The 25,967-nt window shown below is 41.4% G+C and overlaps 2 protein-coding genes and 1 long non-coding RNA gene across 3 annotated transcripts in view; 1 reads left to right on the forward strand and 2 right to left on the reverse strand.

Annotated features, from left to right (window-relative positions):
• Positions 1–7,060, reverse strand: part of LOC139623403 (neurotrypsin) — a 22,613-nt gene extending 15,553 nt beyond the window's left edge. Inside the window, exons 1-2 of the mRNA XM_071481637.1 lie at positions 6,612–7,060; positions 4,257–4,296 (exon numbers count right to left, since the gene is read on the reverse strand). Of these exons, the coding sequence (XP_071337738.1) occupies positions 4,257–4,296; positions 6,612–6,884 (313 nt within the window). The 5' untranslated portion in view covers positions 6,885–7,060. The remainder of the gene's footprint in view (positions 1–4,256; positions 4,297–6,611) is intronic.
• On the forward strand, positions 6,641–16,376 carry LOC139623406 (uncharacterized). The gene is made up of 3 exons (XR_011691501.1): positions 6,641–6,770; positions 8,394–12,093; positions 16,242–16,376. It is a non-coding gene; the product is annotated as an uncharacterized lncRNA (long non-coding RNA).
• A 1,177-nt stretch (positions 16,377–17,553) lies between these two features.
• On the reverse strand, positions 17,554–24,509 carry chchd1 (coiled-coil-helix-coiled-coil-helix domain containing 1). The gene is made up of 3 exons (XM_071481638.1): positions 24,182–24,509; positions 21,689–21,807; positions 17,554–19,718 (listed from the first exon to the last, which is right to left on the reverse strand). The coding sequence occupies exons 1-3, from the start codon at positions 24,318–24,320 to the stop codon at positions 19,608–19,610; spliced, it is 369 nt and encodes a 122-aa protein (XP_071337739.1). The 5' UTR covers positions 24,321–24,509; the 3' UTR covers positions 17,554–19,607.
• Positions 24,510–25,967: the final 1,458 nt, after the last annotated feature.

Genomic DNA, 25,967 nt, shown 5'->3' on the forward strand with positions numbered 1-25,967 from the left:
AGTGACATAGTTAATCATATAATAGTTATTCGTTATATTATTATTATTATTATTATTATTACTACTACTATCACTAAAATGATTATGATTACAGTATATGATGCACTGTCATTAAACATCCCACACACACACACACACACACACACACACACACACACACACACACACACACACACACAGACACACACACACACACACACACACACACACACACACACACACACTATCCACAACCTAATCCAACATAATTCAATCTTCACCACTAAATGTTATTTTACACACTATGTCACGTCACAATGTCATCTTTGTCACTTTCTGGTTACCGTGTTTTTTCACTAATAAAAAGGAAAAAAATTAAGAGAAATGATTCCAGAGAAGAACTAGTTTGTACGACGTGTTGTGGGGAGGAGGGGTTTCTGAGGCTGTTTAGATTCTACTCACAAATTATGTTTACTCTGCTGTTGTGTGTATACAGCTCTGTATTTACTGCAGAGGTAATGAATCATGGCTCAGGGTGTTCGTGCTGCACAACAACAAGGAAAAGTGGTCCAGCCTGCGTCTGTGTGTGAATTCATCTGTCTGGGCTACTTTGCTGAATCATACAGTCTGACTTCTATGCAGATTTAAGTTATTTGCATATGTGCATGAGTGTCAGCTCAAGATGTCCTACAGGAGGCACAGTGTACCCGCATGTGCACACAGTAACAAGGATCCTCGCAGCAATCTGGAAATTAATCAGTGTTTATTTTAAAGAATTAAAAATAAATGAAAATACAGTTTTAAACAAATGTGTCATCTAATCTAATTGTAGTGCAGACACAGTCAGTTCCAACTCTTTAACCTCACTCACCTGCTGGGCCGTCACACTTTTGTCTGCTCAGTCTGCTCATTCATCCTGTCATTCATTCAGTCCAGCTGCTTGTTCATACATGTTCTAATTCTGCTGTCTGTTCACCTGTAGTCACCTGCTCCTCCTCCCTCCTCCCTCATCCCCTCATTAGCTCACTGGTATATATACAGGTCACTTTCCCTTCACTGCTCTCTGCCAGATTATCTGATGAAATGGCGAGGCCATAAAAAATGATGTCTAGTTTGAAATATTTCCCTCAGTGTAAACACTACGCAGCGTTATATTTATGATACTGTCAGACTGAGCTGAATAAGTTCATCATAACAACCTTAATGCTCCTTAAAGGAAAACAAAAAAGGGGAAAACCTATGGGTTAAGGGCTTAGACCGCGCTGCTCTGGGTTTCTGTGAAAATCGGTTAAAGCAGAAAAACAAACAAGTCCTCGGTGTAAGACATTCTTTGTATCTTGTATGCTTTATAGTGTAATGGATGTCCTCAATGACACTTGTCTACGGCCACAGACAAGCATTGGATTAGCAACTGACAGTGAAATGTAATTATACATTCCAGTCAAATCTCATGGCAGACCTCTCTGCAGTGACCTCAGGTTCAACCATCAATAATAATGTGATGATATACTGTAATGTATATCATCACATTATTATTATCATACTGTGATGTAATGAAACCGTCTGCATAAGTATTTTTGCTTTTTACTTCAGCAAACATTTTTACTCATGAGAGAGAAGTTTTACTTGGTGGTATTGTTACTTTTACTTTAAGTAAAGGATCTGAGTACTTCTCTACTTGCTGACATGGGCGTGTGTTGGGTCAGAGATAAGAGATATTTTAACAGGACTGGTCACTGATGACAGGCCCATAAATAAGCCTGTAAACTTGAAAATACTTCTCTGCTCAGGTGATGACTGTTGTTGAACTGTTTATTTTTTGTACTTTAGGATCATTAGCTTCAATAGCTGCCTGCTAGTTTCTTCATATTTCATCAGTGGGATCACAGGCAGCTTCAAAATGCTTCCCCATGTGATGAGACTGGAGCAATAGGTTGAAACAAGTTCCATGAAGATGGTTTACATGTAAAACATGACACGTTTGTCTGGTGGGCAGATGGTGGTTTAACAAGACAATGTAGCTGAAATACAGGGAAGACACTTAATAGCAACCAGAAGCACTGCCAACTGTAAAACTGCTCTATAAAACTACTTCCTGTGACTGGTTCACACACAAGAACCAGCCTGATGTACTCCTACAGTCAGTTACTCAGCTGTGGCACATGTAGGTTCTTGCCGACACAGCCACCAAGAATAAAATACTCAAGGGTCAACTCTAAGAGCTCTGACAGCTCTGACAGCTCTAAAGTCAGCAGAACTTTTCCCATTAGTGGTGAAACCTCACTGCTATGAGCCATGAAGCAAGACAGTCGGGTATTCTGCAGGAACGCCACCGCTTTAACTGTTACAGGCACATATGGATTCACAGGCTGCTGCTGCTGCTGCTGCTGCTGGTGGTGGTGGTGGTGGTGGGGTGGAGGGCTGGGGGGTGGGGTGGGTAAAAACATGCCGTGACTGGAGGGGAGATGGCAGGAAGCTGAGGTGATGAGACAGACAGAAGAAGCATAAAGGCCAGACTGCAGGCAGCAAACTAGATCAGACTGGCTGGCTGAGAATGCACAAAACCTCTCAACCTGTGACTATTACATTCACAGGTTTGTCTTAATGCATAGTTTCATGTCAACTGAGAACAAATCTCTACAAGCTGACCTTAACTAATTATAGATATGAAATAAGAATAAGTGAATCCATTAGATTTAACCCCTTAAGTTGGTGATGAGACCTGGTTCACAGGTGGTGTTCCCGTTCATCCCAAAGGTGTTGGAGGAGGTGGAGGTCAGGGCTCCATGTCTTTATGGAGCTGTGGTGCAGCCTGCACATAGTCTGCAAAGATCTTTTTAAGCCCTGACACAAACTCTGGATGAAACTGAGGTGTGGACTAATGAACAGTGTTGTTTTAAAGCCATCACTTCTGTGTGGCCCTGATTGTGCGTTTGGGCTCGTTGTCTTCATGCTGTTGTGTTTGCTGCACATCAAACAGTAGTGTTGTGACCAAACAGCTCAGCTTTCCACTCATCAGACCTCAGACCTTTATCCCCAGCCCGTGTCACGTAACGGTTATGTACTATTGACAGATGTAAACAAGAAGCATGACTCAAATACTTTTAAGAGGTTTCAGATAATTACTGTAGTACAGAGAGATGTCAATACATGACTGAGTCAGATCCACCGAACAGCCTGGAACCAATTTCTCTAACAGCACTCATCATAGCAGGATGTCATGATGAGTGACATGATACAGCAATGATATAGTGATCAAACCGTGTCAGTCAGAATCTCTCCTTACATAGACTGTCAAATAACACCACCACTGAAGCCTGAACAAACCAAGATGTAAAATGAACCTTGATTATAATCTATAGACTCTTCAACATTTTCAAACACTGACAGGCTGTTACGCTGGATTATAACTGAGTCAGTACCATTCAAGTGTGGGAAAAAATAGTGACTTTTATTCCACTATACACTGACCACCATGTGGTTTTTAAAAACAAGTACATTTGCACAAATGTCTTGTCTGTAATACAACACAATGCCAGAAACGATGACAAACTAATCCTGTTTAATCTGAGTTTCTAACATCAACATCTTACAGAATGTAAACCTGGACCCTGATCCGAAACCACTGATCATAACAGCCTGGACTCTTGAAAGGTGTCAGCTGACACATCTGATCATTATTATACAGAAAGATTTCAACTACAACCACTGCTCACTGTTCAACAAAAGCCACAGCCAACAAATCCATTCTTTAAAGTTAAACCATAATATGGGCAAGTGCAATATCCAAATCTAAGGAGCTGCAATTTTTCAATAAAGTAAAATAACCTGGCCTAAAATCATATTCTCCAGATGTGAAGGAACACACTTGTTTCGTACAGACTCCAGCCAAAATCACATCATCATCATTTTTATATTTCTTTCAGTATAAACAAAATGAAAAATTGTGACTCATATCACAATACCTGTCAAAATAATCACAATACGATTAGTTTTTCTTATTTGTCACCTCTGCTTTGAAGGATTTGGTGCAGAGGGTAAATCATATGTTTGTGGCTGCAGGTGAGATGGGACATCCAAAAGGAATCATAGTTTTAGACCAAACCATAACTGAAGTAATTGTAACCTGTAACAACAGGTTAGCCTCAGTCCCACATCATGATTTGCTGCCAACCAATCACATTATCACCAGTCATGAGACGACACATTTCAGTAAATGTTCACTTTCCCCCAAAACAGACACACACATGGAAAAAGTTTTTTGAGAAGATCCTTACCTGCACCCTGCACTGCATTCAAATCTCCACCGTCAGGGCCCTGCGAAGGAAATACAACATGGAACAAGTCATGTTGGGATTCATGAGAAGAAGAAGAGAAGAGAGCAAGCAACGAACAAAACACACTTATTATACTGCAAAGTTTTTACACTGTTTTCCTGCCGTTAACCAAATTGTCACCTGATGCTCTGAAGACCCTGGACCTCACATCACCAAAGTGTACAACTGATGTCAGCTTTTCCTAAACTACATGAGCCAGTTTCAGTGTTATAATGACTGAGAATGAAGTGAGCCCCCTGTCCTCCACTCACTGAAGTCAGAACCTTCACTGTGACACGTGATGAAGATGAAACACAGCTGGAGGTGGTGGAGTTTATTTTCATCTCGAGACGTTCAGGAACCGAATGATCACCCAGATCAGTGGAGAGGCTGGTTATGCTGCAGGAGCTGTTTGAAACTATCTGTAGATGTTATAATATTTTGAGACATGTTTTGCTGTAGTGAAACCAAGCTGACTACAGCTGACAGATTCCATACACAGGAGCAAGCTACACACTTTTCAGAGCCATCTTTCAAGCCTGCAGTATGTGTGGAGTTTTCTCCACAGAGATCTTTTTTTTGCTGCTCTGATTTTGTTGCTTTGTGTCTTCAGGTCTGACCTGAACAAGCCCTGAAATCAACACATCTGCAGCCTTTTGTGTGATTGAGGTTTAGTATCAAATTAAATCTGACAGGAATGAAGAAATGAAATAAAAATCATGACCAAAATGAAACTTTGGGTTGATCAGGACTCTCTCAGTTGCAGGGCTCATGTATTTCATCAGGCAGCCACAGGCTGCACGGACATGAATATGATTTCAGATTAAAATAATTCATGAATCCAGGACATAGTATGTCATACAGGAGCTGTCGTAAGTAGTCTTCAATAGAGCGGCAGGTTATTAAGGATGATGGAGGAATAGTTTGGCCACCTGGGACATAATCCAACTGAGAAGCTGCTTGGGGCCACAGGGCCACCAGAGGGCCCCCAAACTAGAAAATTGAAGTCTTGTGGTCACCTCTTATAGTCGATATTTAGGTAACCTACTTTCTGTTCTCTGAGTTTAGGTTTACCATGTCAGGGTCATTTCTTGTGCATGATTTCATTGGATTCAATTGGTGTTTGGGTGTGTTTGTAAAGTCAGATTAATTCCCTCCCAAACAAGCTCTTCCCTGAGAGGGCCGTTCAACTGTGGTGTGTCACTTGCACACTTATCTGCAGTGATGTGATATAAATAAAAGTGTGTAGACTTTGACCTGCTGATAGTATGAGGCAAACAGACCAAACACCAATGAAAGAATGAATGAATAAGTCAGACTGTAGTGTTTGGCTTTCGTTATGTTTTCTCTAAACTCCAGCACCTTGCACCAGTGAAACAGTGATCTTAAAGAGCTGACTCTCAGCTTGAATCCATTGACCTCGAGGCTGTTTAAAAGCACACTGGCTGCTGAGTGCAGTAGTTACAGTCTTTTCACTGTCGTCTGACACTTCAGGACAATGCATCAGATGAGGGACATGTCCTGCACTGTTCACCCAGTGGAGATGTGAACACCTTAAAGCTGACAGCCCCCCTCTTTACATTAATTTTCTTTCCTATGTTCTATTATAAAACTATTGTTTCTCCTAATTAGGAGCCGACTAGAGTCCAGCTCATCTGGTGCAACAACACCTTCAGTTAAATATCTGATTCTGAAATGTTGTAGTCAGTGTGTTTATGCACAGCGCAGGTTGCTTGGCAGTAAAATGTGGATGACTCAGGGTAGGAAGAATAACAGAAAACTGTCAGGTGAAAATCCTGCTTGGAAACTGACCACAGCACCAGTTTATGTTTCTATTTATTGATAAAAATCTTGAGCAAGGAGACATGGAGAGAAAGGTAAGCACCAGCCTGCGGTTCCCACAGGTGATCAGTCATCAGCATTGTTATATTTATCTATTCAACCATCTGGTGAGGATCTATGTGTCAGTACATGTGTTGAATGGCCACCGGGTGTTTGCAGATTTTCTTTCTCAAGGTTCCTGGACGGGAATAGTCTAGTGATTATAGCCTATAGGGAAAATTGATAATTGATAACTTTTAAAGTAAAAGCAAACCAAGAGTCAGAGGTCTAGTCTTCCAGTGAGCAGCAGGTTTTCCTGTACAGAGGGATTAGGAAATGACAGAGCCAGAAGATGCAGTTCTCCACTTCACTGGGACCGTGGCGCTAAGTCGGATGGGCGCACGAAATCCTCCGTGACACTCCTCCGTGACAAAGCCTGGCCCGGGCTAAGTGCCACACTGTTAACATCAGCTCCAGGGCGAGCAGCCCGCTTACCTCTGCACAGACACACAGGACCAGTAACAGGCAGCGGGGGACGAACCCGGGCACGACTTTCCTCCGGTCCATCCTGCTGAAGAAACCATCTCCTCCACACCCTCCACACACACCTTCACCGCCGCCACCGGCTCCCTGCAAGCCTCTCCTCCCCGGGCGGTAAGACCCGCACTCACAGACACCGGCTCCGGCCGTGGTCCCTGCTGAACCCGCTCCACACACCCGGCCGGCGGCGGAGCTAAAAATGACGCGCTGTTGTCGAGGAGGGGACATAACTCTCTCTCTCTCTCTCTCTCTCTCTCTCTCTCTCTCTCTCTCTCTCACTCACACACACACACACACTCGTATCTCCATGGCTTAAGGGGACGTTACATAGACTTACATTCATTTCTAGGAGACTTACTTTAACCCGAACTCTTACTACAACTTATCCAAACCTAAACCTAAACCTAAACCTAAACCTAACCTAGAAATATGTCTCCACGTCACGCACTGACTCATGTTATGATCAGTGGTGGACAGTAACGGAGTAAATTTACTTGAGTACTGTACTTAAGTACATATCCAGAGGATTTGTACTTTACTTGAGTATTAGATTTCTTTGGTACTTATTACTCTTACTTGAATACATTTCCAAGACAAATATTTTTACTTTTACTTGAGTAAATTTCTAGGAAGGCTGAAAAGTACTCGTTACTTTCAGGTCTGCTCTTTTTTTTTTTTTTTTTTTTTTTAAATTCTAAAATACTATTGGACACAAGCTGTGTTTGTCAAAGAATGAAACCTATCACAGTGCACGCTCTCCACTGGGATCTACGTAAAAGCGGATAATAATATCGGGACATGGGGAGACAAGACAGACATGGGGAGACAGACATTGGGAGAATGGCACGGAGACAGACAAGACAGACATGGGGAGACAGAGTTTGTTGTGCTCCTATATTGTACTGGTACATGTCCTTCCTGGAAAGTCAAGTGACTTCAACATTGAGTTATTGAAAGCAGAGATGTAGTTTTTTGTAAAGCAGTGGTTCTCAACCAGTGGTCTGGGGACAACATTGGTCTTTGAGGGGGTTCCAGTTCCCAACTTAGCTAAATGATAGAGAGTTAGTTGGACGGTGCAGGTTCATTTGGTTACAGTTTTAATGATTGTTAATAAACACTGCATCTGCAACATCTGCTGTCCTCTTATGATCCCATTCATTGTATTTGTTCTTATAGGTGTTTCTGCAGGCTTTATAAAACACTGTGGTTCTAAAAGCAGGCACATCAGTGCAGGTAGTTTCAAAGAGTTAATTCTCAGAAACAAGACTTAAAAGGTCCTTAAATTCATTTAGAAAAAATTATAGTAATTCATTGATGTGAAAAATAAGAAGTTTACTCTTACTCTTACTCTTACTTTTACTTAAAGTAAATTTAAAAGCATGTACTTTTTTACTCTTACTCGAGTAACATTTAGACTGAGCTACTTTTACTTGTAACGGAGTAAATTTTGACCGGTAGTATTTGTACTCTTACTCAAGTACTGGGGTCGAGTACTCTGTCCATCTCTGGTTATGGGGAGCTCCTTTTTGTCCCATAACGTGACTGTAAACAGACAGCACCCACAACATGGGACCTCAATCTGATCACGCGCACGCGCACACGCACACGCACACCCACGCGGAGGCACCGCTTCACGTTTCAAAGCTGCTTCTCTTTTAACTCAGAGCTGTGAAGCCCTCAGGCTTGATCAGTGACACGAGGGCCCGTGGGAATAATTCATCTGTGCTCCTCTGACAGTCTGTCTGGAGAGGTCCCACGCGGCTGCGCGGCGGAGCGCAGAGCAGCCCTGAGTCCCTGAAGGCCGCATGAGGAGCAGCAGAGGAAAAGTTCAAGGTGTGACTCCGGTGTAAACCAGTGAAGAACAGTAACACACACCGAGCCTGTTCCCACTGTTACAACTACAGCAACAACTCTCAACTTGACTTTATCACCAGTGACTCATGACTTTTGAATTGAACAGACATGATTCCTCCCCAGGATCAACATTTCAAACACTGTAAAAAAAAAAAAAGAGCTCAGCCAATCGGCTCCTCATGAATCTGACAACAGATGTACAGTCCAGTTTATTAGGTACACCTGCTTAAAACTACTGCAATAAGGCCAGTCCTTTCTTGTGGTTATAATGGTCACTTCACTGGGATCAGTTTGGAGGATGTGGCTTGTGGTAGGTTTACTGTTGAATTATTAATTAATAAAAAAAGATATATATAATCACCCCGAACAAACATCTCATCATACTGACCAAAGACTGGGGATCAGATGGAGATAAGCAGTGCAGTGCCATGATTTCTCTCCAGATAATAAGACTGGCTGCACTTCAATAGGTCAGACTGGTTGTTTTCTCTGGAAATCACTCACAAACACAGATGACCATAAAGCTTGATCTTGATTGTATTATCAGAACTTTTCAGAGTGCCTCCTGGGGAACAGCCCTCAGATGCTTGCCAGATATTTTCACAGATCCCGCTGAAACAGCTGAGAATTTTCTGTGACTAAATCCCAACAAGGCCTCTACAGGGGCCCAACAATAACAGAGAGCACCTCTGGGCCCTGAGATGGTTTTCAAAGGCAGCCAGTGATTAGCTTCATTTCTTGTTTACTGAACAGTTTGAAGGGTAAATCAAATAAACTGCTACTGAACAACAAGAGTGAGAGATTCTATCTTAGTGCCGTGTCAACACTGAGTAGATGTGGATTTGGGTGTAGTATCATTACTGTGGGTATTAATGTCTGTCTGGAGCAGCTCTACAGGTCAATATATGGAGGAAATGTCTGCAGCGCTGACGTGTTTACAACATAACCAACAATAGACCAGTGGTGTTGTATTCTTAGGATTTGTGTCTGTATTTGTCTTCACCAGTAGTGGGGTCGCATTTCATGTGTGCAGTTGCCCAGTTTAGACCTATGTCCTCTCTTATGTAAGGATGAACATTTGTCAGCCATGACAGAAAAATGATCAAAATCAAAGCGTCAGTGGACAACATATCCTGACTTTTAGTCCCTGAAAGTCAAGCTTCAAAACACTGGATCCTATATTCCCCATAATGCAACTCAATAGCATGTCATTACAACCTCCCTGCCTCCTAAATACCCTCATCTCCAGTTTGTAATGCAGGCTTTCTGTTACAAACTTGTAAGACTTCAAGCCCAAGGGGAGATTACTGAAGTGACACAATCTAAGTAAGTTTCCTCCAGAGCCTCAGAAACTGTTTTCATAGGCTGAACAATTCTCCCCATGACTGATAAATCCATGTGTAAGACTGATTGAATGGCAGAAAGGGACACAGAGAGAATCAGACAGTGTCTGTAGGCTACATTCAACACCTCTCCCCACAATATAAGACTGCATGTTTCTCTCACAGCTGTGAAGAAGATCAATAGCTAACAGGAGCCCTAGAGAAACAGATGGAGGAGGATTTACTCAACTCAGAGTCCCTAAAAATTACAATCACGTTGGACAATTCTGCACATAATGACTTATGTCCAGTGCCAAAGTTCAGTGCAGGAAGAATAGTTTGAAAGTGTGCATCCTGTCACAGACCTGCAATCAGTATTTATTAACCATTTACCTTAGTTATCCAGTCCTTACAAAAGTTCTTTAGTGTAAAAACAAACACACACACACAAAAAACCCAGCACAAATAAAGAAATCTGTCAGGGGAAATAACCAAAACTGAAAAACAGAACAGGTTTTCTCAGGACCTTTCATCTGGTCATTTGTGTTTGAAGGTGACTGATCTGCCTTGGTTAAAACGTTGAGGGATTAGACGTGTCATTGACAGCATTTCAGCACAAGGAGCTTCTGTAATCTAACGTATTACAGTGACAGTTTACTCTTCACATGGGGGTAATAATTAGTAGATGGTAGCTTCATCACATCACATCATCACTGTCTACAGAGCATCACCAGCAGAATCACTACACATAAGCTAGAATTGCTGTTTCCTGGTGACACTGCACTCAGAGTTACATTTATTCATTCATTCATTAAACCCACCACCTACAATCACTTCCTCAATATCAGCAACTCTAGATCCACCCATCCCCTCCCTTTTCCACTCCTGGTGTCTGAGATGTATACTATAAACTGCTCCTGTGGTGCGTGCATGCTGTGGGGCGTCAGTGGTAAAGATCGGAAAACAGCAAAGCTGCCTGTCAGATTCTGTCCTGATATTTTGTTGTCAGGGCTGCTAGAGTGGATATGAACGTTTAATGAGATGTGAACATCGGTCTAATCACCTTCTCTACATGTATTACAAGAAATCAAAACCTGTTCAGTGTGGTACGAAGAAATGACGAAGCTGAAGACATCAGAGTGAATGAGTGATTGCTGCAGGCTGTGATGGAGTTTCCTCTGCGGTCTAGACATTTGGGAGGAAGTGATAAGCAGGGTGGGGAAATGCTTCTCTGTAATGACGGGCAGATAAATGGGGGCACAGCAAAAGCTCCACATTCTGACAATGGTGGGTGCAAACATAGCCCAAAATCCTTCCTGTGCCTCAGACAAAACATGAAGCCAAATCCACACTTACATCATTAGCACAATGTCAATATTTCTGCCAGAAACAACAGAGAGAATTAAAAAGGGAGGCAGGTCAATAAAAAAGTCTGACATCAAAGGAACAGTCCAACTTTAAACGTGCTTCTTGTCATCTCCAGTCAGATGAGAGCAGTGACATGAATTTTATGTTTGCTATTCGTATCCACTAAATATAGTTTAGCCTGGTTTAGCACAAAGACTGGAATCAGTGGGGAAGTGATGCCAAGCTCTTATGAAAAAATCACAATGGTCCAAAAAGTGTTAATGAGACTCTTGTGTTGAAATATATTTTTTGTGAATGAAACGGCCCCTGCTTGATCATATATGGGCATGGGACAAATTCAAAATCATATTTGAGAGAAAGTGTAATATTAGCATATAAATGTACTTCAAAAGTAAGGACCAGTAATTGCCCCTTTTCTGTTAGCTGGAAAACTGTTAGCATTTCAGCTAACAGCAAGCATGCTAACGCTAACTGACTTGCAGCTCTGGTAAGGCAGCACAATGCTAACTGTGATTACCTGTGTGGAAACTAAAGCGACCTGTAATGTGATGCTGTGCTGGAATGAAGCTTCTGCTCCGAAGAGTTTTTTTCTTTTTGTGCTCTATTTTCATTGATAAAACGGACGTGAAAGCACGATCAGCCTGTTCACGTAGACTGCTGCCACGCCTCATGGATTCTGTGGGGAAAAGAAAAGATGAAGGAACTGTGTTGGACCTTTCTGCTGAAGTCTGACTGTTCTCTGTCCAGCTCTCCTGGTGCGTAAGACTGTGATGTTACAGTTGTGCCCACGGCCACGCTGAAAAGAAACCTGCTGAAAAAAATGGTTTTGGATGGTCCTCCCATGGGGGAGCACCTGCTGACCCGACTCAGACGGTGCATCATGTCCTTTGCAGGTGAGACATCTTCTAATTTTATGCCAAATAAATGAATTAATCTCCCTAAATGTAAAACAATGACAGAATGTCAGTTTCCCTCTTGGGGAAACACAGTTTTGATTGATACTCAGTGTTTTCTTGGTGTAAAACTTTTATTGGACACTAAGAACTAATGTGCTCAGCTTCCTGGGACAGGTGTGGAATGTGTTAACAATTGTGTATTGACTTGGAAATACTGTTATTCTACCAAATTCACAGAATTTGTGTCAAAAATTCGGGAAAAGAGATGACAACTGGGCCTTTTTTAGAAAAATGCCAAAAAATATTTTTTTGCTGTGACCATGGAGACTAAGGAACAAACCAGAACTCTGTCTGAAGAGTCCAGTTTACTTGTTGGGATCGTTGAAGTTTAGCTTTAAATGTTTCCAATGACCTTTAAATTAAAGGTTTATCACATTTGTGAACTAATTACCAGACAAACTCCCAAAAACACAGCAACAGATCAGTGTTGTAAGTGAATAAAAGAGTTATATGGTCTGAAAGAGTCCATTGATCGACTGTTATTGATGCCTGATTTATTAAGATGCCCAGCTTTATTGAAATGCTATTTTGCTATGTTATTTTGGAGAAGCTCTGTTGTTATTGATGCATGATTTAATTAGATGGCCGTTGTTAAGTTAGCACACTGATGGATGCACTTCTGGTTCAAGACCTCTCAACTGTCCACACACGTCTTCAATACAAAAAGTGACATTAAGTGTAATTATCAGTCGGAATTTACAAAATTTATAATAAACAGTTCACATTGTGGGTTATGCACAAGTCTGTATTTTTACACACGGAAATGGTCTCTAACATTTACCCTCTCTGCTGCTTTGTGTTCTCATATTATAGTTGTACCTTTATTAATATGTTGGTCTATCTGGAATATGTGCAATATAATTAGAGTTTCATTTTGAAATGCATATGAGAGTTATTTATCAGGGATGGAAACCCTTTTTGATTAATTCAAAGAAAGGCTTTGTGTAAGGGGGTGAAATCAAGTTTTAAGAATTGATAGCAATAATGTAAAGTCTGTATAGTGCAAAGGAGAAACTTCTCTCTAGGCGTTATGTCATTTAATGACCTGGGGGACAGACTAGTTACAACTGTTTTGTCCAGCTCCGTTTTAGGCTGCACTGCTCCTTTTACTAATGAAGAATTTTGGACCATGGCCTATATTTTAATAAATGATTTACTGCTATACTTCCTCCGTGGCTGTTTGTCTCAACGTACTTCAACTCATTGTTCAATTCAAATTTTGAACCAGAATGAGACAAAAAGTTTTCTCTGAATTTCTGCACCTCAGCACTGTGCCCACAGGTTAGACTGGTGTACGCCTGTCTTTAGCTTTGGGCAGCCATGACAACTTGCCTCCTAAATATGAATGTCTGTGAATGAGAAAACAAACGAAGCTGCTGATTAACCCTGTAATGCCTGACCCCAGAAATAATGGACAGAAAATTCTGATTTCTTGAATCTGGAACCTTTATTTGGCCCTTTCACAAATTTTGAAAAAAAAAAAAAAATTATTTGCATATAGGTTTTTCCAAATTTTATACACGATTTTACTACATACTAAAATGCAAAAAATTCTGTAATTATAACTTGCTTCAACAGATTAAGTTTTCATGTTAGAATATTACTAAAAATTTCAAAGAAAATGTCACTGGAAAATCGTAAAAATCGCAATTTTCTTTACCTTGATCCAGTGAGTTGGGAACTATCTGAAGGTGGCCAACCTGGATTGTCCCATGTACTGTGTTTGAATTGTTGTAGTGATAAAGGGATCCACCAGGGGTTGGAAGACAAGTATCAGATTGGATACAAGAGGGTTTTGAGTGAAGTTTTTACCATAAGGTGATACAATAGGTTTCAGAAATGCTTGTATCAAATTTTATGCATTTGGCATTATAGGGTTAAGTGTCTGAGTCAAGTCAAGAATTAAGATGTAGTGATGAATGAGTTAAAACAGGCCCCAACTTGCTTTGTCTGTCATAAATACTCTGATCCAGAGGAGTTTCAATTTTCCTCCTGATGTTTGTCACAACAGTAAAACTAAACATGTGTGGATGGTCACACCCTCAATTATGCAGAACTATAAGCTTTAATAAAATTTAAACTGATGAGTTAGATAAAAATTCACCCCTTGTACAGTTGTCGTGAAGGGGGAAATTAGGTACCAAGACTGTTTTTTGTACCAGGCTGTAAACATGTTTATTTCTGCTGTAAAGTTGGGTATTTTAACATGGGAGTCTATGGGGGTTGATTAGCTTTTGGAGCCAGTCACCTCCGTGTTGGCTTCATTTTATCGGAGGTTGCCACATGGGATTTCCTGAACCTCTCAGTCCTGTAGGGCAGTGAGATGAGTCCTTGGCTGCTGCTGTAGCTATTTCTCTGGCCTGCAAAGATGTTATGGAGAGGGTGGTAGATATTGTTGGTTTTACTGGTATAATGGACTAAAATATACACTGATCAGCCATAACATTATGAGCATTGACAGGTGAAGTGAATAACATTGATTATCTAGTTACAATGGCACCTAGCAGTGGGTGGGATATATTATGCGTGAACATTTTGTTCTTGAAGTTGATGTATCGGAAGCAGAAAAAATGGGCGAGTTTAAGGATTTGAGCGACTTTGACAAGGGCCAAATTGTGATGGCTAGACGACTGGGTCAGAACATCTCTGACTGGGCTGCAGCTCTTGTGGGATGTTCCCGGTCTGCAGAGGTCAGGACCTAACAAAAGCGGTCCAAGGAAGGAAAACCGGTGAACTGGCGACAGGGTCAGGGGTGGGGAGCGAAGCCTGGCCCCTGTTGTCCAATCCAGTAGAAGAGCTACTGTAGCTCAAATTGCTGAAAAAGTTAATGCTGGTTCTGAGAGAAAGGTGTCAGAACACACAGTGCATCACAGTTTGTTGCGTATGGGGCTGCATAGCTGCAGACCAGTCCGGGTGCCCATGCTGACTGGTGTCCACCACCAAAAGCGCCTACAACGGGCACGTGAGCATCAGAACTGGACCACGAAGCAATGGAAGAAGGTGAGCTGGTCTGATGAATCACATTTTCTTTTACATCATGTGGATGGCCACGTGTGTGTGCATTGCTTACCTGGGGAAGATGTGGCACCAGGATGCACTATGGGAAGAGGGCAAGCCAGCAGAGGCAGTGTGATGGTTTGGAAAGAGCTCTGCTGGGAAACCTTGGGCCCTGCCATTCATGTGGATGTTACTTTGACACATACCACCGTCCTAAACACTGTTGCTGACCAAGTACACCTTCATGGAAACAGTATTCCCTGATAGCAGTGGCCTCTTTCAGCAGGATAATGCCCCTGCCACACTGCAAAAATGGTTCAGGAACGGTTTAAGGAACACAACAAGAAGTTCAAGGTGTTGACTTGGATTCTGAACTCTCCAGATCTCAATCCAATCGAGCATCTGTGGGATGTGCTGGAAAAACAAGTTTGATCCACGGAGGCATTACAGGACTTAAAGGATCTGCTGCTGATTGCTCGGTGCTAGATACCACAGGAGGATTCCATGGCTCGTGGGTCAGAGCTGTTTTGGCAGCAAAAAATAGACCCACTCAATGTTAGGGAGATGGTCATAATGTTATGGCTGATTGATGTAATTACAGTAATATATGATAATGTGTATACTAGTTACATGCCTGTTTATTCATATAATATCCATTAATTAACAAGTCAAAGATTATTTGTCTGTCTCACTAACCATTATTTATTGCTCTGTCTACTGAGGACAGAAAAGGTGAGTATGAGAAAGTGACCTAGTCTATAGTACAGTCTGTGAATTTTGTGTTATTGTGTGAACCTGTTTAGTAATTTAAATGTTTTTGGGGGGTTTTTTGTCTCAAACTATTATTTATTGTTCTTCCTTTTTACCACCTGAGCTGCTGCTATAAACTGTGGACGAAAGGTCTGTGCTCTCCTTTTACTCTCATGTAGAAGGATTATCTTGTTTTATTGGGAGTTTAACAGTGTGTGGACCAACTCCTTAGCTGGAGGAAACTATTTGCCATCAAGCCTTAAATGTCCTTGAATCCCTAGATTTTAGTGTGAGGTACAGCTGTGACAGATGTTAAGCTTTCTTATGATGTTTTCCAGAGGGAGTGTAGCAGCACAGAACTGGCCCCAAGGTGGACCCTGTAGGTGACGGGGCAGAAGCAGAGGAAAACTGACCTAGTCTATGAAAATGTCTAAGAGGATTTAAATCAGTTTAGTGCTGTACCCTTAATAGTAATCCACTGACTAAAAGGATGTCATGATCCAAAGTGTTGAAGGCAGCACCAGGATCTGATAAAACCAGGATGAGTCAACAGAGAGAGACCCTGTTTGTCACCCTGTTGTGTGCTGTGAAGGGCTGTGAACCCTGGATGAAATGGATCAAGAATCTCATTGAGATTCAGAATACCATTGGCCAATAAACATTTAGCATGGAGGTTATGGTTTTAGAGCAAAGGCTTGTTTAAAACATGCAAGGCAGTGCCAGAGGCTAAGCAAGAGTAAATGAAAATTAGAATGCTTGACCTAGATATATCAAGAGTTTATGATAAGGGTGGGCACATAATGGGGGGAAGCTGTGACTGTGTGCCTCAAAAGAAACAGGTGAAATGAATTAAAGGTCGCTGGGCCCCATGAGCAGTGGGGTGAGATGTCAGAGAGAGGAGAAGAAAACTTGATGCTGATGCTTCAACATCTTGAGAGATACGAGGAGGATTGTGATTGACTTAAAGCTGCTCTTTATTTTAAAAAAATTCTCTGACTAAAATGCTAATTGCATCTTAAAAGTTTTCACTTCACCTCTCTGGTCTTTCTCACAAACTCCTGCAGATCATATCATTACCAGAACCCCTTCTGTAGAACATATCACTCCTGTCAGCTACTCTTAGATCTTCCTCTTCTATTAATCTCACTGTGCCCCCTGCCCCTTTGACCACCCTCAGAGTTTAGAGCCCTCAGCCCTCACCTCTGGAGCTCACTCCTACAAGACATCTGTAATATCCTCCCACCTCAAAACACACCTCTTCAAACATGCCTATTCTGTTTGACTTTAGCGATATCATTCTACTATCATATTTATTTTGTACAATTATATTTATTTTGTTGGATTACTGTCTGTTGCTGTATCTTTCTCCAACTGTCTGTTGTAAGGCTTGAGTGCCTTGAAAGGCACCTCTAATTATGTTACGTTACGTTACGTTACGTTATAGTTGGTGAGCACATTTTGCAAATTTTGCAATGTGTGTATGAGTGTATGGTACAAATTGAATGAATGGAATGGAAACATTTACTTATACTTATCTTATCTATTTATTATCCTTTTTTTATATTTGTATCTGGTACTGGAGTGCACCTGAATCTCATTGTTTGTTTTTTTTGTAAAATGACAATAAACAATCGTATCTTGACCAGTTGCTACTGGTTGAGGTGGAGCTGATGCTGACCATTTTATTTACTATTGGTTAGTTTCATATATATCAAAGCAACATATTTTGTTAGATGATTGGATGTTATGTAGGACTTTAATATAAATGACTTGTCGTAGCACTTAACTGAGTAGTGGTCATCCTGTGTTACTCTTTCTTTCAACATATTCACCAGATTTTCATTGTTGGAAACTCCAAGAGCGAGAGGAGAAAAACTCTGACTGCCAAGATAACATGGACATTGTATTAAAGGGTCAAGGTCAAACCCTGAAGATGAACAGTAAACAGACATGAAGCTTGAGCCTTGATGTGAACTGAAGGTCTCAGATGTTAGAGTTTCCCATCAGCAAAATAATGTCATATTATGACACATACCTTTAACAAAACCGTTCTCAGACTGATGCACTGTACAGACCGTGACTACAGAGGCCAAGGCAGGTCAGCAAAAAGCAGAAGCCACAAATGCAAATTAAGCCACAACAGAAGTTAGGTCACAGTGGAAGCGAGCAGTGGTCCGTATGTACTATTACTATAACAATAAATGTGAAAATGAAAAAGTATGACAAGACTACATACATATGAATATATAAATACATTGACAGACATGTTCACTTATGACATCAATCAGTTGTCTTTATGGTAATGTTTCACTTTCTTCTCAAACAGCTTCAAACACTTTTTCTAGTAAAAAATAGTGTGATTAACTTGAAGCTAACTTAGCTTAAGCTTGTGTGGCTAACTTGAGCTGAGTGGTGCAGAGTGCATGCCATTTCCTGAGCAGTGAGTCTCTGGTTTGACTCCCAGCTGGCCTGCATTCCTGTTGCTTTTTGTATTTGAGTTGTAGCTTTTGCATCTGTGTTGTGGCTTCTGCATTGTGTTGACCCATCTGGACCACTGTAGTGACCTGGGGTCAGCAAAGATTCATAAATCAACAACCTTCAGTAGGACATGTTTGGTAGAAACGAGTAATGTAGCAATAACATGCTATGCTCCATTGTGTCTATTTATCAAACAATTCTTTCAAACAGAATTGTGTGATTTTATTTTAAAATGGCCACAACACGTACAGACATTCTTACATCAGTCAAACTCTGGAATTATAAAGTCAATTCAAAAAGTGAAAAAACATGTTTTTTCATGTATTTAATCATTTTCCAAGATTTTTCTGAATCAACAGCACACTCCAAAACCTGCAGTTTTCCATTAGTCATAATCACTTTTTGAGTTTATGGAATTTTGTCACTTTAGAGTGTGAACAGACTACACACTCTGAACAGCTTCTAATTAATGTATAGTATGGACCTGGGACATAATCAGAGAAAGAAACTGATGAATGATCACAGATCAAAACTGTTCAAATCCGCTCAGGAAGTTCCGCATCAAGCACACCAAGCTTATTGGTGACCTATGTAACCCGGTCTGTCTGATAGGCTGATGTTAACCACCATCTCAGCTTCCACTGGAGTGATGAGTCATCTCAGTGTTCAGTGATAATGGTAAGTTCCCGGCCAGGAGCCATGAAACCCAAGAAGAATAATTCCATCACAGACACTAATAACATCTCTGCACTGAATGAGACCACTCTGCTAAATTGGGTTGAGACAAGATGGTGTCATTTTCAATTCAGGACATGAGGAGAAAGTCACATTATACTTCAAACCATAAAACAGGGTGTTGTGAATACAAAGACTGCAGCAGAAAACTGAGCAACGGGAAATGAATATGAAATAATGAAATAACTGAATAACTTTAGGAAACCTGAAGCTACATACTGAAGGAGTGATGTGAGGGGTGTGTGTGTGCGTGCGTGTGTGTGTGTGTGTGTGTGCGTGTGTGTGTGTGTGTGTGTGTGTGTGCGCGCATGTTCAAATCAGATTTGCTCTTTGCTTTATTTATCTAATAAAGGTATATGGTATGTGATTGTTCTGTCAAACAGACATATTCACACATCTGCCAACACGTAAATGTGAAGAAACCCAGTTCCACGACTCAGTCCAACGGTCACATTGAGTCCATACAACAAACGCATTGAAGAGTGGGCTTCCTACACCTCAGTGCGCAGGTTGGGGTATCTCTTCAGCAGGACTGTGGCTTGTTTTGGGTGCAGACGTCCTCCCTGGATGCTGCTCTGATCAGATTTACTCTTCATCGAAGCCTGTTAAAGACGAAGATGACCTGTTACCAGAGCTTTTTAGTGACCTTTGCATTTATCAAAGTACAACCAGGAGGCGTCTGCGCTCTGGCAGCACAGTCGCAGTGTGCTCCACCACTCAGACACTCTGAACATCAGGTTAGCAAACATGACTGCTGAGGGGACAGGCAGAGACAGTCTCCATGTGTCACATGTGTCAGTGTTGAGGACATACTAACTCACAACTAGCTTCACAACGGTTTCCGTGGTAACAATCAGAGAAACCTGCCGACCAGAAAACATGGTAAAACATGGAGTAATGAGTAGGAGACAGGTTTTTAGAGAGCTCAGTACGCTGTTGGAAACACAGCAGTGAGGGCAGTCAGTGGTTTTTATTCGACCAAGGAAACAGCTCCGAGCCTGATGAGTCAGCAGAAGTACTGACACATTAATCCACAGCAGCTCAGCTCAGCTCTGCTACGCCTGCACTGGGCTGAGGATTTATAAGACTGCAAGGTTTTGGATTTGCTAATGTTGTTGCATCTGGTCTCGACTATAACTAGTCTACAATGTGTGTCTTTCTTTGACTAAAACGAGACTAAAATGTTCAGAGATTAAGTCGAGTAAAAACTTACTAAAAATGAAAAAATGTGAAGTTGACTAAATATGAATAAAACTAACGTGGACTTTTATCTCAGGACTACGACAAACACAGTATCTGACAGTACAACAATCTACAGCATGTGCTTCTGTTAAAAGCTTCTTTTTTTCATGTTAAGAAGATTAGTGATATCCAAAGAAATAAAAATATACTGATCACATAAAATCTAAAGTCAAACAAATTTCTCCTGCAGCTTCATTTACACTGGACATGAAATTATTGATTGCTAATTAACCTAGAGGAAGGAATCAAAGTGACTGAATGAATTTCAGTATGAAATGTATGAAACTTCAGTAGGTTCTTCAGTTTCACAGTCCCCTCTACACTGTACTTTACCATTAGTTTTTCAGTGACTGGCTTTTCAATACGCTGACACTCTGGTTCTGGACAAACATCACTGACATTCTGCTGTGAACAGCACCCACAGACTGATAGATAACTGATTAATCAATAACAACTGAAAGTGTTTTTCTTTGGGTTTTGTTAGTTGGCCATTAATGGCAGTAACTGAAGACTAAACAGAGATAGGTTCAACAAGAGGTTTGAAAGTAATAATAAGTAGATTTGATAATGTAGTCAGATAGCATCATTTCAACAGCCTCAAAAGAATTCAAAGATTCTGTGCTATGTTTTCATTTAGAGATGCTGGTGCCTCTAAAAGTAAATGTTAAAGTCCTGAAATATGAAGATTAGCTGCTTTTCCTTGTTTTAACACTATTGGATTGTTGGTCGGACAAAACGAGCTGTTTACTGAGGTCCCCTTGGGATCAGGGAGGCTATGATGAGTATTTTCAATTGTGGTCTGATGTTATAGATATAAGTAATTAATAATTAATTAAGAAAATTATGCACTGATTAATAGATTATAAAAAGTTTCAGCTCCAGATATGTTACTTTACGTGGAGATGGTAACACAGCTGAGAGAGGATGTGCCTCATCCCAGGAAACAGCCGGACTCTGTTGTATGTTCACTGGCCTAATGACACTCTACACAGTCTGCTGCACTGTATGTACACACACACACACACACACACACATACACACACACACACACACACACACACACACACACACACACACACACACACACACACACACACACACACACACACACATACACACACACACACACACACACACACACACACACACACACACAAACACAAACGGATGTTTAGCATAGAGATCTGATGTGACTTGATTATTTCTATTTGCAAACATCAGGGATGATTTAGTGAACTCATGAAGGGATGCTTCCTGTGAACCTGTTATTTCCCAGTGTCCATTGGAGGAAAAAGTTTTTCACGCCACTTTAGGGCCAATGTGAACGTACCCGAGCCTTCTCGATGCAGCTGTAGAAGGCCTTCATCTCATTAGAGCACAGATCGTCCACAAAGTTGTTCTGCTTCCAACAGGCCATCAGGACGGACATCTCTGTGACACACGTGGCCTCTGTGGAGAGAAAGCTTCATGTTTACTCTTTAATCCAATGTGACTGAGGACGTTCACAATCAGCAGCATCTCAACCTAATCTCAAATGTTAACTAACTGTTAATTTTCTTCCATAGAAAAACAAGTTTACTTCATTTTTTTTAACAGGTTTGAATCCTCAACAACAGAGCAGAGATTTTTTTCTCCTCTTCTCCACTGCTGGCTCTGCTTTAATTTGAAAAGTCGGGGAGGTTATCCTGCAGAAACAGAGACACCTGCCTCGCCTCCTGATTGGGTCTTTAACCATAATTGAGGTAAAAGATTGAAACACTCATGATATTGATTTGAAGTCATATCATTCAGCCCTAATGTGTGTTACTGCTTGGAACCGCTGTTTCTCATTTAATACCAAAGAACATAATCAATATCAAAATGATAATATGGGTCAGAACAGCTCATCTTCTCCAACTGTTCAGCTTTATATGTCATCAAAAGAAAATTTAATCCATGTGATACTAAACCACACCCAAATAAAACTCATCACTGTCTGCCCCCTCCTGTTAGAGGGTCACTGGCTCTACACAGCTCCAGTCAGAGGAAATGAAAAGTTGTTGTAGTGCAGGGCAGCTGAAACCAGGAAATGGGCAAATCCTGTTTATCACTGCCCATCTTATACAAGCTCTCTATTGGCTGTGCACATGAAATCCACCCCAGCTCATTCCTTTGTTTAAACTGCCAAACAAATAGAAGCACATTCAGGGATGGACACCAAATCCCCACTGGGCCTGATCCTGTGAAACTAATATACCACTGTAGTGAGGCCACTGTGAGATTAGATTGTATCATGGGTCTTGGAGATTCAAGGGGGGCTTTGTGCCCTGCGCCTCTGACCTTCTTCAGACCAGATGTTTGCAGGGATATCCCAGGATCTGATATCAGAGCCAATCAAGGCAACTTAACAACCCTTACGTCATGTTCCTCTGTCCACACCAGAGGGAATACACACGTCAAAGAAAACTATTTGATACTGAATACCAAAGTATGAACGATATCAATAAACCAGTCCATCAGCCCAAGAATTATTCACTCAATAAATGTACTTTTCTGTCTTTATTGCCCGGGATAAACATGAGCTGGTGTGCAGCAGAAAACCAATGGATAGGTTAACCAACTATAAAAACTAAAACTTTGTATTTCTTTTCTCTCCCGTAGTTTGTGCTTCTTCTCTCTCTCTCTCTCTCTCTCTTTCTCTCTCTCTCTCTCTCTCCTCATTCTGCAGGTCTCTCTGCCTCTGGAGCAGCAGGATCCAGATCCACCACTACTCATCATTACTATTAACCACTGTTATCTGTCATCATTATTGATAACACCATTACCTATTCTATTCTGTCTCTCTCTCCTCCCCCCACCCCCCGCTTTTTTCTCCTCCTAAATCCAACCAGTCGAGGCAGACCCCCCCACCCTGAGCCCGGTTCTGTTGGAGGTTTCTTCCTGTTAAAAGGGAGTTTTTCCTCCCCCCTGTTGCCAAGCGCTGCTCTTTGTGGGAACTGTTGGGTTTTTCTCTATAACAAAGTTAGCCTGTGAATATTCTCATTTGTCCAGGTCATAATGTCTCAAAGGAGTTTTAAATCTAAAGCAACTGGACTTGGTTATTTGTCTAGGAAGACGTTTCACCTCTCATCCAAGAGGCTTCATCAGTTCTTTCTGGTCCAGTCCAGTCTTCCTAGACAAATAACCAAGTCCAGTTGCTTTCGATTTAAAATTCCTTTGATATAACAAAGTAAGGTCTGGACCTTACCTGAATTAAATTTGAGAATTGAATTGAATTTAAAATGTAACCCATTAATGTAAGGTGAGATGTCTGGAGAAACAGTGCTGGAGATTTTCCAGACAGTTAGTTCTAAAATCACATAGAAACATTTTACAACTAAAGTCACAGTCTAAGTCCAGATGGTGGAAACACTCAAGTGTTTTGTACATTAAATCTAAGACTTGTTCTGAGGAAACCTAGGTGAAAGCTCTTTAACTCCCTACAGACGCCCTGTTCATTACATCAGGAGGGTAAATACAGAAAACCAGCACTGATTCAGGGATTAGCAGGAGTCCATTCACTGGGTCAACCACAACAGAAACATTCCCTCCTGGTTACTTTAACTACAGTAAATAATAAACCAATAAACCATGTCTACACACCAGGATGCAGCTGTAGTCGCTCTGCCACGAAGTCTCACACTGTGTGTTGGTCTGGCCGGGTCGTGTTACCGTGTTTGCTGGACAGTGTGTGTGTGTGTGTGTGTGTGTGTGTGTGTGTGTGTGTGTGTCTGCTGTCAACAGTGTGGCTGAGAACAAGCGGAGAGCCCCAAGGACACCGGCCTGCTCCTCTCTTCGTTCCTACCTCCTTTCTTGAGCTTGCGGTTGGCTACAGCGTCTCTCAGAGCCAGGGTCCTGTTGGGTTTCAGCACCGGTTTCCCGTCCTGTCTGCCGAGCAGCTTCCTGACCTTCTCCAGGAACGGGGCGCCTCCCTGCGCCGCCATGCCGCCTCCCGGAGCCTCGGCTGCTCCTCTGCACCTGTGACTGAGCGCGGCGGGGAGCTGGAGGGGGACAGAGCTGAGTCCGGACGCGAAGAGAGAGGACACCGACAGTCTTCACCTTAATGTCTCACTCCTTCACCGAGCTCATCTGTGCAGCGCCATGTTTCACCGTAAAACGCAATTCATTGTCGTAAAACCCATGTGCCGCTTTCCTTCCTCTTTAGCCACTGCCGTACTCTGATGCTGTCGTGATTCTCAGCTCCGGTTCTGCGCAACGCTGAGTTATTCACCTGTAAAAGGCGCCAGTAATATGAACAAAAATATGGAAATCATGTAATATTGGGACATGCTACAGCACCACTGCTACTACTGCTACTGTTACGGCACCATATTCATACAATGATACACACAGAGATTCACCAATTTAACAAGATTGAGCTTAAAGAACAGAGGCTGTATTTGTGGCCCTGTCTTGCAGAGGTGCCACATGTCTACATGATACATATTTTGACCCTTAATAGATCAGTCTGGCCATGTTCAAAGCTACATATTAAGAGGGATAAAAACTGAGATCCAAATGTCGATGCTGAATTTAAATTTCATACGAAAAGGCATTATTTTTGTCTGATGGAAACGTGTCAGTTCAGGGTGGGTTGTTTTATCCTGGTTTCAGTTTGGCAAAACATTGACATGACCCAGCTTCATACTTTCACAGAGCTTAAGAATCATCAACTGTAAATTCAACAGTTTCTTGTTCTCCATGATTCCTCCTATTGAATGGATTTTAATCATAAATTAATCATTAGAGGTAACACACACACACACACACACACACAAATCAAAATAACAACAGAAGTCTTTTTGATTTATGACAGAAGGGCCAAGCAATATATTTGACTGGACCAATTTGTGTTTGCATATATTGTGTTTTTATGTTTGAGGGAAAAAAAGAAAGAATTTCAGACAACATAGCATGATGTCTTTAAATTCAAGTATTGATGCAGCATCATCCTCAAAAATCTTATTTTGTTTTAATGAAATATTTACTTGAGTAGCATCACAGTGCACAGTGCTGTTCTCTCAAACACTGTGTGAACATTTATCTTTGCAAATACCACTATCACACTATCATATTTTTTTTTAGGGCGAGCTCACTGCAACATGCATTCATCAATTTGACAAGACACACACATCTAAAAGGAATTTAAAAGGAAGAGATTACTGTTGTTGATACTAAAAATACATGATTAAAAAAAAACAAAAGATAAGATAAGAAAGAGAATCAGCCCATTAGCGGTGCAGTGTGATTTTTAAGGAAGGAAGCTGTCTGATGGTAAATGTAGACTAATGGCTTAATTACAATCTGGATTATGCCATATATCTCACATCCTTCTTGTTGTTGTTGCATGGTGTTAGTGTGTGTTACCAGTAACAGTGATAAAAAAAAGGTTGTGCACAGTTTCCTGTGGAAAAAAGCCCTCTGCTCTGCGTTTTTCTGGCACTTGGCCTTTGGCTACATGACATTCAAGGAGAATGCAGGGCAAGTCATAACATCAGCCTATCTCTGAGGGCATGTTCAGTGTGGCTGCAGCGTCAGCACCTATTAGAGTCAGTACCATGTCAAATGAGTTCAGGTTCAACTTTATTGAC

This window comes from Trachinotus anak, unplaced genomic scaffold (genome assembly GCF_046630095.1).
Source record: "Trachinotus anak isolate AG129_WGS33_773 ecotype Australia unplaced genomic scaffold, CSIRO_AGI_Tana_v1 ptg000007l, whole genome shotgun sequence".
Lineage (NCBI taxonomy): Eukaryota > Metazoa > Chordata > Actinopteri > Carangiformes > Carangidae > Trachinotus > Trachinotus anak.

Excerpts from the sequence above, each read along its gene's own strand:
- chchd1 (XM_071481638.1), bottom strand. The coding sequence starts at position 24,320 with ATGGCGGCGCAGGGAGGCGCCCCGTTCCTGGAGAAGGTCAGGAAGCTG. Across the intron at positions 21,808-24,181 it reads CCGCAAGCTCAAGAAAGGAG|AGGCCACGTGTGTCACAGAG; the intron begins GTAGGAACGAAG and ends TTCTCTCCACAG. Across the intron at positions 19,719-21,688 it reads GCTGCATCGAGAAGGCTCGG|GCTTCGATGAAGAGTAAATC; the intron begins GTACGTTCACAT and ends CGTCTTTAACAG.